The sequence below is a fragment of the Boleophthalmus pectinirostris genome, unplaced genomic scaffold (genome assembly GCF_026225935.1).
Source record: "Boleophthalmus pectinirostris isolate CB_2022bp ecotype Guang Dong unplaced genomic scaffold, ASM2622593v1 HiC_scaffold_9, whole genome shotgun sequence".
Lineage (NCBI taxonomy): Eukaryota > Metazoa > Chordata > Actinopteri > Gobiiformes > Gobiidae > Boleophthalmus > Boleophthalmus pectinirostris.
Genome location: NW_026571541.1, coordinates 7,020,512 through 7,035,918, shown reverse-complemented (window position 1 = coordinate 7,035,918; position 15,407 = coordinate 7,020,512). Strand labels below are relative to the sequence as shown.

At 36.0% G+C, this 15,407-nt stretch overlaps 1 protein-coding gene across 3 annotated transcripts in view; it reads right to left on the bottom strand.

The window, feature by feature from the left end:
* LOC110160369 (unconventional myosin-Ic) overlaps positions 1 to 15,407 on the bottom strand; it is a 117,876-nt gene that overhangs the window by 3,708 nt on the left and 98,761 nt on the right. For all 3 annotated transcript variants that reach the window (XM_020925006.2, XM_020925009.2, XM_020925007.2), the window contains exons 14-31: positions 14,436 to 14,527; positions 14,241 to 14,335; positions 13,692 to 13,738; positions 13,509 to 13,589; positions 12,214 to 12,319; positions 9,965 to 10,082; positions 9,170 to 9,283; positions 8,028 to 8,104; positions 7,861 to 7,929; positions 7,020 to 7,104; positions 6,397 to 6,556; positions 5,724 to 5,807; positions 5,494 to 5,587; positions 4,006 to 4,061; positions 3,790 to 3,925; positions 2,829 to 2,899; positions 1,153 to 1,250; positions 707 to 806 (exon numbers count right to left, since the gene is read on the bottom strand). In XM_020925006.2, the coding sequence (XP_020780665.1) occupies positions 707 to 806; positions 1,153 to 1,250; positions 2,829 to 2,899; positions 3,790 to 3,925; positions 4,006 to 4,061; positions 5,494 to 5,587; positions 5,724 to 5,807; positions 6,397 to 6,556; positions 7,020 to 7,104; positions 7,861 to 7,929; positions 8,028 to 8,104; positions 9,170 to 9,283; positions 9,965 to 10,082; positions 12,214 to 12,319; positions 13,509 to 13,589; positions 13,692 to 13,738; positions 14,241 to 14,335; positions 14,436 to 14,527 (1,683 nt within the window). The remainder of the gene's footprint in view (positions 1 to 706; positions 807 to 1,152; positions 1,251 to 2,828; positions 2,900 to 3,789; positions 3,926 to 4,005; positions 4,062 to 5,493; positions 5,588 to 5,723; positions 5,808 to 6,396; positions 6,557 to 7,019; positions 7,105 to 7,860; positions 7,930 to 8,027; positions 8,105 to 9,169; positions 9,284 to 9,964; positions 10,083 to 12,213; positions 12,320 to 13,508; positions 13,590 to 13,691; positions 13,739 to 14,240; positions 14,336 to 14,435; positions 14,528 to 15,407) is intronic.

The window sequence follows — 15,407 nt, the reverse complement described above, 5'->3', positions numbered from 1 at the left end:
TATCGTACTGTATCAAATCGATTTGAAATACATCATATCGAATCGAAAGTGCACTGTATCGAGATCATATCGTGGCCTATGTATCAAGGTATGTATCGTATCGGCAACTTCTTAATGATACCCAGCCCATGATACCCATTAATAACTAGTATTTTAGACTTATTTGTGCAATTTTAATCTTATTTTTGCATGTTATTATGTCATATTTAGGTTATTTAATGTAAATGATGTAAATGTTTTGATTTTATTTATTGGTACAATCGAAAATCTGTAGTTTACACTTTGAAAGCACAATTTCCTATTATAACACATTCAAACTGGCATTTAAATGTAACAAAATTGAATTATTGAAGAGAATTATTGTATTATTACTGGCTAAAAAGTTTCAATTCGAGCTAAAAATGTTGTAACTTTTCTGGTGAAAGTTTCGCCACCTGTTTTCCTACATGGAGATGTTATTGCTTTGTCTGTAATAATTCACAGCATGGCATTAAACCTTTCTATCGTCATGGTGATCAAACCAGATGAAGATACAGGTAAGTAATAAAACCACCTGTAATTGAATAAATGTAAGGTAGAGCTGTTTAATGTCATACTGTGCAACGTTCCAGGCAGAGCAATGACATCTCCATAGAAACAAGCAGCTGACAAACCCCCAACCAAAGCAAAACCATAAAAATATGTAAAAATAAAATGAGATACTCACCACAGACAGGTGCCCGTTCTTGGCCTTGGCCACCAGAAGCTCAGACCCAGGAGTGAAGTCTATGATTCCCTCTTTACCCTGACCCGCAGTGAACTTTATACTGGAATTACACAAGGAACCACGGTTGGTCATTTTGTATTTTATATTTAACAGTTAATTCTGAATATGATGGGAATTATTTTATTCTAAATAGATCCCAAATTGGTGTTTTTCAGATTCTAGAATGTGATGATGCCAGAATCCCAGATGAGGGACAAGACACAATCATGAAATAGCCAAAAAGTGTATTCACAAATCTTTAATGTAATATTTTCTATCGGTGACTAGACCCATTGACTTTCTATGCTACAACAAAAACCTACAATTTATCAGTATTTAAGTTAGCTGCCCCCCATCTGTACGTACCTGTAAGCGACAATAATAATACAACTTTAACTCCATCTCACCTGCCCTGGTTGATGTTGATGTTGTTCACTTTCTCTCCGCAAATGGCGAGTTTGGTCAAAGTCTCGATCACATGCTCACACTGCAGAATCACGTCTCCCTGTAAAAGATATAAGACATTATATCGAGTACATTTATTTTAATGTGGAGGTTTGAATTTGTAACAGACAATATTAGCTGGATTGGATATCGGTTCAGTCGATATCGTGGTTTGACAAATACATGTATGTAATGAGACTATTTACTGGTCATAGTTGGTAGAAAGTCTCATTATGTTTGGACTTTTATTTACACAAAGTTGTTCTACAGTGACACAACAGCTACATCACTAATTTGGATCAGTTTTTTCTCTTGTTGTTTCAGTTTAAAGGAAATAAATGCTGTTTTTTAGTATCAGTTGGTATCGGTGGATCAGCAGATACTTAAAGTTGCACTATGTAACTTTTTGGTTGGGAGACCGTCACCTGCTTGTTTCTATGGATATGTCGTTGCTCTGCCTAGAATGTTCCACAGTATGATATTAAAGAGCTCTACTTTACATTTATTCAATTACAGGAGTTTTTTATAGCTCAAAAATACCAAGAAATACAGGCATTCTGACTGTGAGCGGGGTCGCTTTTCCATAGATCTGACCTGTAACTTGGTCTGGTTTGGTTTCCATGAAGATAAAAAGGTTTAATATCATACTGTGAAACATTCCAGACTAGGGATGGGCATGATTAATCGATTAATCGATAATTGATCATTAAGAATTTCATCGATTAGGTTAATTTTAATCGACAAACCGAATGTAGGTTGTTGTGTGTATCGTGACCAAACAGGTGTGTACATGTGTCTCTCTGCACTCAGAAGGAGCGAGACACAAACATTCGGTCAGTCTGCAGCGTACCGAAGCACAAATGCGTATTTAACGATGACTTGTACAAGAAATTCCACGCTTTCCGTTACGTTCGGGACAAGTGGGAGTCCATGTGCACAGTGTACAAAGCAGCACATATGTTTCGGTGTCCAGAAAAGCTTTACCAGGTGAGAGTCGCGCAATCGATGACGAGTCCCCACCTCCCTCCCCCCGTACGGTGTCCTGGTTTTGACAAACGCAAATCTGGTCACACTAACCTGTATTCCACTGAATCATGTATTTTAATCCAACAGAAATTGACCGCATCAGCGCACAAGAGCTGTAGTTTTATCTTTGCTGAGTTTATGCAAATTAGCGATGCGGTTTTAAGTTTTGTTTCTGTGAGACTTGCACAAAACTGAATTAAACACATTATAATGTCAAACAGGCTGATGTGGCTCTAGAGTCGTTACGGTTTATATGTCGTAAAGTTGAATTTATTTATGCAGCTTAGTAGTGCAGATAGTAATAATAATGATGATCATTTTAATATAAAAACGTTAATGATTAATCGATAATCAATCGTTAATTCTTCCGACGAGCGATTAAGAAAATTTCATCGAATGCCCATCCGTATTCCAGACAAAGCAATAACAACTCCATGGAGAAAAGTATCTGACAGACCCTTCACCAGAAAAATTACACAATGCATCTTTAAAGCCATAATATTGTAATCGTTATGCAGATAGAATCCTACACGGTGCATTACAATTTTTTGCTGTTGTGTGCTCTATTTAAATAAAAATAGGTAAATAAGATTAAATAAACACATATATTTACCTTCTGCTTGTTGTCATCACTGGGCACGTGCAAAACAAAGAGTCCATCGCTGAGGGAGCTGACTGAGATACCTGCAAAGTAACCAAAGATTACTACAAAGTATACTGAAAACTACTTCCTAAACAAGGAAAACAATAGGATCAATCAGAGTATGATAATATATGTGTGAAAGAATACATTAGAGCTATGAATAACTACGCAAAACATGACCAGGTAACAGTTTGCACCTTAAGGTAGTTCAATGGACTTAACTTAATAACAGATACTTTTGTAAACAACTAGAATGTGTTAGTTTCAGTGCAGTTAAATCCTCACTTCAGATCATAAACTGTATATATAAATGGACATACCTAACCCACTAGTCGCCGCTTTCCAATTAGGAAGTGAGCATGAGGGCGCTTCTGGCTCCATCGACTCTGGCTCCAATTAACTTTACACTGAAAAATTCTCTCCTCTCAGTAACTGTTGCTGTGAGCCTCGTCATTTTGGTCTTAAAATGTTCGTATTAACCCGCTCTACATGATCCTCCACTGCAAATGTCTCTGACCTGGCCAAGAATTAAAATCTTATATCAGGTTATTCATCTTGTTTTCAGATTTATTTATTTAAGTTAAATTATCTTGCTGCATGGACGGATAATGTTACTACTTTTAAGTCCTTTTCTGATAGATTTAAGCGTTATATCTTAAATTGTGGCCAAGCTTTTTTGCAGTGCGGTGTTTTTATTTCACTATTTTGTCCGGAAATAAATTCCTGTTCCTAATATACAACTGGCTCCAAATTTGCTCCTATAACTGCAAGTCTCAGTGAGCTTCATTTGACTGGAACATTTGGCTGAACACTATGAGTGACATCACTAAATCAGAACTGAGAAACGTATTCACTCTAAAAACTTTGTCAGCCTTTTTTTTATTTTTATACTTAATTCCTTTGTCTGTAAGTACTTCTCTATATACTGTACCCTTTAAGGCTCCATAGTCGATGCGTTGCTTCAGTTTGCCCTCCTCAACAATAATGACGCAGTTGCTGGTGAGCAGCAGCTGCCGGCGTCGAGGCTTGTAGCCTTTTCGGTCGTATTTGGTGACTGGCACTGCGTACTGTCAACAGAAGAAGAAGAAGAAGAAATGAAAACAAACGTTAAAACAGCATTGACAAAACAAAACTACTGTATACGAACCTTCATCTTCTCACTGCCCAGACTCTGAATCGCTTTGGCGTTAATTTCCTCTCCACCTGTAACAGAAATTATTCATGTAACAATGTCCAAAATGTACAAAGTTATTACAGTATGTTATAAAAAGTTTCTCTAAAATGCATTGACAAAGAAAATCTGTGAAATAATCAAATTCAAGATTGCAATTCCGTCATGTCTAATCGTCGATGATTGTTCTTTCAATGTCCCTGATTATATGTATTTGTTAATGTTCAGGAAATGAATACCAAGATATTTTTATAAACTTTTAAAGAGAAAAAATTTAATTGAATAGACAATTTAAAATCAATCAATATGAGACAAAAAATAAATAAATCTTGTTTTTCAAATTACATTACAAATTTCATTGTTGGTATTTAAAAATAATTGTTACCTGTGATAATGTGTGTATATAAATGTTAAATGTTGGTGTGTGTGTGTGTGTATTGTATTGCTGAGTGGTAAAAAATAAGTCTTCCCACTCCATTTCGAGAACTATCTTCATTTGTATGCATTTGTGAGCAGATTGCATTAATCTCTATACCACTGTCTGTTTGTTCTGATGTGACATAGCTCGAAATAAAGACCTAACTATTTTCAAAGAACTAATTCATTTCAAAAAGGTTATGTATACTATTTTTTTAACACCATATGTCTGAAACTAAAAAGCTTCCTTGGTCTAATATTGACCATCGTAATGCTGAGGTTTCTTCCTAAACCCTGGAGGCCTTCCTTTGTTTAGACACAAATAAAATTACTTTACAACCCCCCAAGGCTCAAACTGTAACACAAACGGCAGATAAGGACAAAACCATAAAAACCATCACAAAAAGGCAATAAAGGATTTATTGACACAAGGCCCAGTCTGACCACACAGCTCTGAACAATGCAAATGCCTAAAGCTATTATACTACGCAAAATTGACTCATGTGAGCTTTAAGCCGTGTTATAATGTTGTTACCTCCTCAAAACAGACCTGGAGTTGTGTTTTGTTTTGTTCATACATGTTTGGGTAATCCTTTATTGTTAGTCTGTCTACATCTACAAAGCTCAAAATGCTCTGTCTGAAGTGGTAGTTTTCAACATCATCAACCTTTTTTTTTTTTTTTTTAAATTCAGAAGAGAGTGGAAATTCTAGGAAAAATTATCCATATGATCTTAGTGAAGGTGTATGGAGTTTAAAAACACAGTGGAGTATTTCTTGTATTACCACAAGAGATCACAAGGTAGAACAGAGTGTTTGAGAGAAGAACACAGTCTAAAAATACAGCACTTTTTGTGTTAAATATGTGAATGAAACAAAACACAACTCACATTTGTTTGTGATGAGGAAACATTAGAACACAAATCAGAAACTAGTGCAATATGGGCCCTTTAAACTAATATAAAATACAACTTGGAAATAATATTAATACTAAATCATAAAAAAATGGAAATAAAATCGATTTTAAAAGTGTATGAAAGTGCTCTTACTGAGTCTGGTGCTGACGAACAGTTTGGGCACGCTCTGTGGGTAGTTGTCCTTTTTATCTTTGAAGATTTCACTGGCGACCATCTTCTGCTCCAGCTGTGAACAGACAGCAACAGTTACAATACAAAAAGTACTTTATTATTATTTATTTATTTAATAGATTTAGACAAACTGTATTGATCCACAAGGGAAATTATTTGAATACATCATTGAATTATTATTATGATCTTACCTGGAGTTTCCATTCAGGGCTGATTCTCTTGCAGTAATTCCACACCATATTCTGCATACACAGCTTCCTCAAATGCTCTGAAGCCTAACAACAAAAAGAAAAACTAAATCAGTCTATGTTTCTAAAGTTGCACTATGTAACATTTCTGGTGAAGCATCTGCCACCTGCTTGTCTTAATGGTGATGGCATTGCTTTGCCTAAAATGTTCTATGATTTGGCATTAAAATTCTATCTCCAAAGAGACAAGCAGCTCCAATTACAGGTCAGATCTGTGGAGAGGCAACCCCACTGAAAGTAAGAATATATGTTTTTCAAGTTATTTCTGAACAATTAAATACCTCTAATCTAATAATTGTAAGATAGAAAAGATGACTGCTACACAGTGAGACCTTCAAAGCAAAGCAAGATTTTGACAAGCAGGTGTCAGACGGTCCACCAGAAATGTTACAAAGTGTGCCTTTAAAACATTTAAATCACAATTATATAAATATACTGATCAAACTAATGGTTATGATCAATTGACTCATACACAGTCCAAAACAAACTCAGAATTTGACATTTTCATGATAGATACAAACTGTAAATAGGGCAGTGCTATAACAACAACAAAAAAAAGAGTAAAAAAGAATACTAAAACAACAATAAAAGACTAAATATGATAAGAATAAACCACCTCTACGAGTGCGGCGGGTGGGGTTGGCCAGCTCTTGTCCAGAACGTTTTTGGGCAGGTTTCTTCTGAGGTTCATGAGGAAAGAGTAGCGCACATAATCCAGAAAGTACTCGTTCTCAGGACAGCGCTCCTTGTGGCGGTAGATGAAACCTTTGATGAACCTGGAGATTAAATAACAATTATATAATTAACTGACTGCCAAAGTACATTAAGTTTTTATTCACCAAAATCACAAAATAATTCAACTAAAAAGTAGATTATTTAAAGGTCCTATATTATGCAAAATTTACTTTTGTGACTCTACTCATCAAAAAAAATAAAAAAAAATACCAGGAGTTGTGTTTTGTTTCTGGACTTTAAAAACACAGTGGAGCATTTCCTTTATTACAACATGACATCACAAGGTGGAACAGAGTGTTCTCAGTTTGGGAGAAGAAGGGTTTGTGTGTTAAACATGTGTGATTGAAACAAAACACAACTCCAAGTCTGTTTGTGATGAGGAAACAACATTATAACATAGATCAGAATGTACTGTAATATAGGCCCTTTTAATAAATGCTTACAATATACATTAAAAGTGAAGAAAAATAGCACAATAATACATCTTTTGCACATTAATCTTACCTGCGAATGGTGTCAGATGCCTGTCTCCTGCGCTGGGCCCTCCTCCGAGCCAGAATGCCTCTCCAACAAGCCTGGAACACGATAGCTAAAAACACAACAAAATATCAGCATTCTTGAATAATACATGAACTATAGATTTTCAATGTATTTATAAGGCTCAAACAGCAACAAAACAATCATGAATATTTCAAAGAGTAGATTTAAAGCCAAGGTTTAGTCTGATCCCACTTCTCAAGTACATAAAAAATACAATATAATGTTTTGAACACTTAAAAGAGCCTATATTACACTATTTTCTGATCTATGTTATAATGTTGTTTCCTCATCACAAACAGACCTGGAGTTGTGTTTTATTTCATTCACACACGTTTAAACACACAAACCCTGCAGATTTAGGCCAAGTTCTTCTCTCAAACAGAAACCCCAAGGTGGTGATGTCATGTGGTCATACAGGAAGTGCTCCACTGTGTTTTTAAGCTCCATACACCTTCACTAGAATCATTTGGATAATTTCCCCAATTTCAATGGAAAAGAAGGTAAAAGGTAGCCTGTTAACTTGAAAACTACCACTTCATGACATCACAAAATGGAACAGAGCATTTTGAGCTTTGGAGATGTAGACAGACTTATAATAAAGGCTTACTCAAACATGTGGGAATGAAACAAAACACAACTCCAGGTCTGTTTCTGACAGGTTAACAGCATTAAAACATGACTTAAACATCAGAAGAGTCAATTTTGTGTAATATAGAACCTTTAAGTATGATAAGAGCATAAGACTGTTGTAATCTAAGATTTCGAATTCCATCGTATCGTATATATTCACTGACAGATTTCTTACCTGCATTTCTGAGTTTCTGGTATTTGGACTTCTGGCTGTAGCCTCTCCATCCGGCCTGGAGCTTTGTAGCTAAAAAAGGCACAAAAACAAAGTATTATAATAAAATCTTTTGTACAATATTCATTTTGTTAACATTATTACATCATGTTTGTAAATAAAGCTCTTACCAAGACTGTGTTTTCTGGTCTCTAGCGCCTCTTCAGTGGCAAACAAGGTCTTTGGGAAACGAATGAAGATCTTTGATCTAAAAAAAAAAAAAAAATACAAAAACTATTTAAGAAAAAGCTCCGACACATTTAGACAAATACGTTTTGTATATTGTAAGCACCCACAAAAATCATTCATAGGAATATACAAAAACTACTTTTTAACCTTTTTACTACTCAAAATGACTATCAAATTGTAATAATCATTATCCATAGGTTTCAGAATGATGAAAATGAGAGCTGTTGCCATAGCGCTTAACAACAGAAAACAAATATTACATCTTAAGAATGGAAAGGAACATATGAAATAACAAATAAAGCAATATGTTGCTAATTGTAAGATGTTCGGAAAACCAGACTTGTGGACATTTTTAGTGTATAACTGTCACTTGTTTTTGCTGTTAAATTTGTGGTGTCATCTGCTTAGGGACTACAGATGGAAATTTTTGCTATAATCTATCACATTTACACTGCAATGTTGTAGATGTTCATTAATATGCACTTTCCCTATTAAATAAACAAACAAACAAACAAATAAATAAATGAATGAATAAATAAATAAATGTATTAAAAGTCCCATATTAAGCTAGTTTGTGATCTATGTAATAATGTTGTTTCCTCATCAAAAACACATGCAGAGTTGTGTTTTGTTTAATTCACACGCTTTAAAACACAAATCCTGCATATTTAGGCTGATACTGAGGCTTCTCTCAAACAGAAAATACTTTGTTCCACCTTGTGATGTCATGTGGTAATAGAGGAAGTGCTCCACTGTGTATTCAACTTCATACACATTCATTAGAATCATTTGGATAAATTCAGCTCTTGAATTTCCAATCTCTACTGAACTAAAGGTAAAAAGTAGCTGTTAATTTGAAAACTATTGCTTCATAACATCACAAGGTCGAAGAGAGTGTTTTGAACTTGTGGATGTACACAGACTAATAATAAAGGATTACTCAAACATGTGTGAATGAAACAAAACTCAAACTGGCTTAAAGCTCACAAGAGTCCATATTGTGTTATATAGGACCTTTAAAAACATAGGAACATTAGATTTCTGTGATGCTTTGATAGTAACATTATAGTGGTGTTTTTCTCACCTGCCCAGCTTGTACTCCTCTGGTTTGTATCCCAGGTGTTTGACCAGAGTGGCCACCCCATCCGACTGTTTGCCCTGCCAGTTGGGCCACGTCTCCGGACACAGGGACTTGTATCTGCAAGAGGTCAAAGTTCATAAGACTAAAACATATAACAATGCCAGCTGTGTATGAATGAAGTGAGTTTTCCCACTACCTTTACAATATCTTTTCATTTCATAATCATAGTACTACAACCAACGTTACTACTATTATAACTATACTTATTACAAACTGCTTCTACAGCTTTTATTTATGAATAGTGACCACATATAACATTGTACTTTTACTGGTATATTTAGTAATAGACACCAAAAAGTACCATGAAAGTACAAAATAATCACCAAATATTCACATTCAATGAATATCTACTACTACTATTTACATAAATGTAATATTTTGTTATGGTGAGTAAAGCAAAACCTGTGTCATTTTATCATAGTTCAAGGGTGCCCAAAGTTTTCCTCAGTGGGACAAAATAAATGCACATTAGAGGGTTGAGGTCCAAATGTAATGATAGTTTGCAAAACAGTTTTTCTGCAAAGAAATGTATGACTGAATTGAGTGAAATAGACAGGATTGGCCTCCTTCCCATCTTCTGACAGTCTTTTCAATACAAAATTGAATCAAAATAGATTCTTCTTAAGAAGAGCTCAGAGCCCCCTTGTCGGCCAATTGAAACCCCCTGGAGGACCTAGTTTCCCCGCGGGCCCCACTTTGGACATCCTTGACATGGATAAAATATACGTTTATGCTCACCTCTGCAGGAAGATCTCATAGCGCCTCCTGTAGGCAAACCCTGCTCTGCGCACTCTGAGATTCTCCATCAGCCCCAGGTACTTGACCTGGTGCCGGATCAGGACCTCATCAAATCGTCCTGGGACACACAAGAGGGGAGGGGGACACGGAGAGGGGGCAGAACAGTTAGACTGGAAATGTGTAACAGTATGGACAATTATGTCATTTACAAATCGGGCACAATGACCAATTACCTCTTAAAAAATCTTTGTAAAACATAACTAACAAAATAATCGGGATGATACACATTTCTATCAACACCATCCTTAACTTAATCAACAAGATCACACTTAAAAGACTCCCCAGATGATTGATACCAGGTATAACAGCTGCTGTTAGATGTAAAATGTAATTTACATTTAAGATCATTCACTTTTAGAGCATACATTGTTTTGAATGTAGAATTTATCATTTATGAAAGTCTTACTATATGACCACTCTAGTCGCCAAGATATAAACAAGATGAATCCTAATACTCCCAATGTATAGACATTATGGATGAGGCATAGAAAGAGGGTCAGAGGGGGGTGTCCTGTTTGTCAGATTGGAAATATGTAACGTGTGGGGCAGAAATGAACCGGACTGGGGCAGTTATGGCTCAGCTGCAGCAGTAGGAGTCACACAGAGAAACAGTGTGAATGAACAAAAGGAGAACTGTGAAACCAAACAAAGGCCATAAACTCAACACTACAATGACAGATAGATATACACAAATACAGAAACAAGCGCAGCGTCTGGAGAGAGTGAACCAGAGGAGGGATGGCAAGATTCATCCATTTTGTCATTTTCAATTGACCTATCTGGATAAATAATGGTTAAATAAAACAAAACATAAACTCAAAATCGATCAATTTAAAGATTCTACTATTTTTATGGTTAAGGATTTTAGTATCTATAATCTTCTGTAGTCTAAAAAAGTTGTCTGTAAAATGTATAATGTTTGATCAAGTGTTACAATGATATGATTTTTAAAACTGTTTATTTTCATGAGAATCGCAAACTTTTCTTTCATAATAATTAATACAAGTGTAACATTGTGAAATTGCTAATGTGTATGAAAATTTTATGAATTAGTTTAAATTTTTGATAAAATAAGAAAGTATTTGCATTAGTGAAGCTAATTTACACCACACAGAAGACTGGTTAACACATTTAACAAGTAGCCTGCCGCCATTTAACTTTGCGTACATGTAATAGAACTGATCTAACACTGTTTCTAACCGCTATAACACAATAACACCAAGATCACCTCATTACTATGTCAAACCAACCATAACACCCAAATTTAACTTTTGTGCCTGTCCCAAACCGAGATAAATCCATAAAATTTACTATTCAAGTGAGCAGTGAACACAAAAATGACAGAGTATCTTTGTGTTAATCTGTACATGAAAAATCCTGCTTTGTGTTCTGCCATTTAAAAGCCATTTGATAGAAGATACATGGATTGATAGATAGACACTTTATTGATCCCAAAGAAAAAATCTGTTCAAAAGTTCATGTTATATTTTGCTCATATAGCAGACAGAGACATGCACATCCAACCAAAATTCCAAATGCGTGCTGGGTCCAAAGAGAAAAATAGTACAAAAAAAGGAAAGAGACAGATATATTTGAAGAAGAGCTTGACCCAAAAGTCACACGTGGCGTCATTGAAATAAAAATTTGGGAGCTTCAAACAACTGTAGTGCGGATCTCTTTCCTTTTATTGTACATGTTTTGCTCATACGGTCAAAATAAAATAATCGCATCAATCAAAAATCAATACATTTAATCTGACCAATATGCAAATTACACTACATCACACTATTTCTTATTTTAAAGGTGCACTGCGCAACTTGGACAGTCCACTACCTACTTGTCTCTCTTTCTTTGGAATGTTCCATGGTATAACATTAAACAGTTCCATTTAACATTTATTCATTACATGTGTTTCTATCTCTCAAAAATGCATTAATTCCTTCTGTGAATAGAGGCGACTCTCCACAGATCTGAACTGTAATGTAGCGTAGTGCTGTAACCTGCTTGTCTCCCTCATGATCGATAGGGTTAATCTATACTGTGGAACATTCTAGACAAAGCAATAACATCTTTATGGAGACAAGCAGATGGCAGACACTCCACTAGAAATGTTACACAGTGCACCCATAAGTGATTAAATCCAGCAAGTTCATTTCTCTTCAGGAATACAAAATAAATCGGCTCTTTACCTGATTGTTTGGAGTCATTGGGCTTGATGCAGCGCACGTACGACGGCTCCTTAGACATCAGAATCTCCATTAGCTTCGCCAGACTTGCTTTGAACTGGGTGGCCGCCTGACCGCACACACACGACAAGGGAAACAAATGGGAAAAGTTAGTTCAGAAAGATTGGAAGAGCGATGCAACACTTTACGGATGCTTTAGGATGCAGAGATGGTGACGTTAATGAGGAAAATAGCGAGACGGGCAGAGCAGTGGTCGTATGATGTGGACGCTAACACAAGGTCCACTGTGAAGGACTGGCGGTGTGGTTTGGGACAGTAGGGCATTTAACTGGGTCACTGTTTCGAAGGGGCATTCCTCGAAGAGTAGGAGAGAGAGAGAGAATCCCCTTTAGGACCGCCCACCGCCACAGTGAGACAGGGCACACATCTGCGTTTGTTTTACTGTGGGAAAACATACTAGTCTGGGACATAAAGGTCCTATATTATGCATTATTATTCAAGTTAACTGCTCCTTTTACCTTTAGTGCAGTACAGATTGGCAATTCGAGGGCTGAAATCATCCAAATTATTCAAGTAAAGGTGTACAAAGTGAAGCACTTCCTGTATTACCACATGACATCACAAGGTAGAACAGAGTGTTTTCAGTTTGAGAGAGGGACTCAGCCTACATATGCAGGGTTTGCGTGTTAAACATGAGTGAATGAAACAAAACACAACTCCAGGTCTGTTTGTGATGAAGAGACATTTTAACATAGATCAGAAAATGGCGCAATATGGGCCCTTTAAAATTATAAGAAGTATATACTCTTACTATTATTACTATAGAAGTAATAATTTTGAAATACTTGTAACTGCTTAGAAGTAAAAGGCAATATACTAGATTACTGATAACACTGTGAATGTGGAAATGACCATACTTTGCAAAATTTGGATATCGGAAAACTGAGAGATGCACTGTGCAACTTTGTGGTGGAGGGTCCGTTACCTGCTTCTCTCCATAAAGATGTTGCCTGGAATGTGTCACAGTATAGCAATACAGTTATTTATCTCTACAGAGACAGCAGGCAGTGCCACAGGGCTAAGTTAAACGTCAGATCTTTGGAGAGGCGAGCCCACTCAAACTAAGAATCAATAGTTTTAGGTCAACAAAAACCCATGTTATTGAGTAAAAGCAAGATGAATATGTTTAATGCCTTAACATAAGCCATAACATCTCCATGAAGACAAGCAGGTGGCAGACACTCTACCAGAAAAGTTACACAGTGCAGCTTTAATTTAAATAATAATAATAATCTTACAGTGTCAGGTCTTTTCTTGTCGCTCAGCTCCTCTCGGTCAAAACACTGAGTCAGGATCTTGTTCTCAGACATACACATAACCTGGAACACAAAAGCCATCATCAGCCAAAGATAAGACAATTGTGCAGCACTAGTATATTTGAATACTTTTGTACACATTATTTGTTGTTTCTAGTTACGTACTTCTTTGAGGTTTCTGAAAAGGAGGTCATTGTTCTTGTCCAAAAATCCTGAGAGAGGAAAGAGGATTATTTCACATATTGGATTATAAATGTTACATTTTTTCCCTATGAAAGATTCTTGAAGGAAACTTGGACTCTTTTGTTAAGGGATGGTCCCCTCTGAGGGAGTTTTTGGCCCAGAATGAAAGGCAATAAAGTATGAACTAAAAAGTAAACGATCTATCTCATTAGGAGTAAACGATGTATCTCCAGTGGATTATGTGAGGTGGACCAGATTTATGGAATTCTTATGTTATTAAAAAACAAACAAAAAAACTAAACTAAATTAAGATATATGACTTAGAAAAGAATGATATAAAGCGTACTTTGATTATCAATTATCACCATCTTTGGCTCCTATTACTATTCCTCATACTAACTGCTTCCCCCTTTATGCATTTTTATTTACAAAAGGCTGTCCAGATTATAGAGAGTGGTTTATTTTGGGCACGATATTGTCAGTATGTAAATAAACGTAAAGTAAATTAACATGTATTCTTCTTCTCCTCACCGTTGACATTGTAGTTGACCTCTCCAGCGTAGTGCAGCAGTCGAAACTCCTCTCGCCCCATCACCTTACGGGTCTTTCCATCAGCCAGCTTGTGCCTATAGAAAAAAATTACTCATTTACAGTCAAAAGTGGCTGTTTATTCTGTTAATAACACTTATTTTTTGTTGCACTAGTAAACAAAAAGCTTAAACTTACGTGACAAAGTGCGGATGTCCTCCCACTGTGTCCTCCAGTTTCTCCAGAAAGGTGATGTCACTGGCGTCTCCGGGTCTCAGGCACTCCTCGTCCTGAAGAGAAAAGCATAAAATAAAATTATGTGAGACAGTTTTATTTAGGTCGATAAAATGAGTGTGACCTTTACGCAGACTCTCTGTTATTCAATGCCATTGTCAATATTTTACATCAAGTTTATCAGAATATATCACCTGCTTTATAGATTTACATTTATATGGTTCTCAATGAAGAAGACAACTCTTTGCCTAGAATATTACATAGTATGGCATTAAATGTAGACTAAGCAACTACTGTACATGGACAACAGGCCAAGATACAAGTCAGATCTGTGAAGAGGTGATACAGGTAACAGTAAAAACGCATGTCATTCAATATATTTGTGAGCAATAAAAACTCGTGAAATGAAATAAATGTAATATGAATATGTGGAATGTAATACTGCGGCACATTCCAAGGCAAAAAGTTACATAGTGCAGCTTTAACTTCAGTGAGGTTTTGGAAATCCTAAACTATGGGAATGTATCTACAGTAGGGTGACCAAAGATTCAAAATTAAAAACTGGGACACACCCGGGTTGGGATTTTTGGTATAAATAAAATTGTGAAAAGAGTGTGTAACATTGTCCATCCTGTGCATTATTTTATCTTTTTTTTTTTCCTTATGGTCATTTTGAAGCACGATTTCCTGTATTTTAGCTAAACAAATGACTGTATTGTCCCCTGTTTACTGTTGGCGGGCATAAAATTGGACAATAAACGGACAACTGCGACATTTCTTGTATACAACTGGAGTTGGGACAAATCACTGGTTCTGTAAAAATCTGCTCGAACGGGGGACACGGGGCTCAAAACTGGGACTCTCCTGGGTCAATAGGGAAGTCCGGTCACCTTAGTAACACAATACTGTGGAACATTCAGAGCAAAAAGTTACATA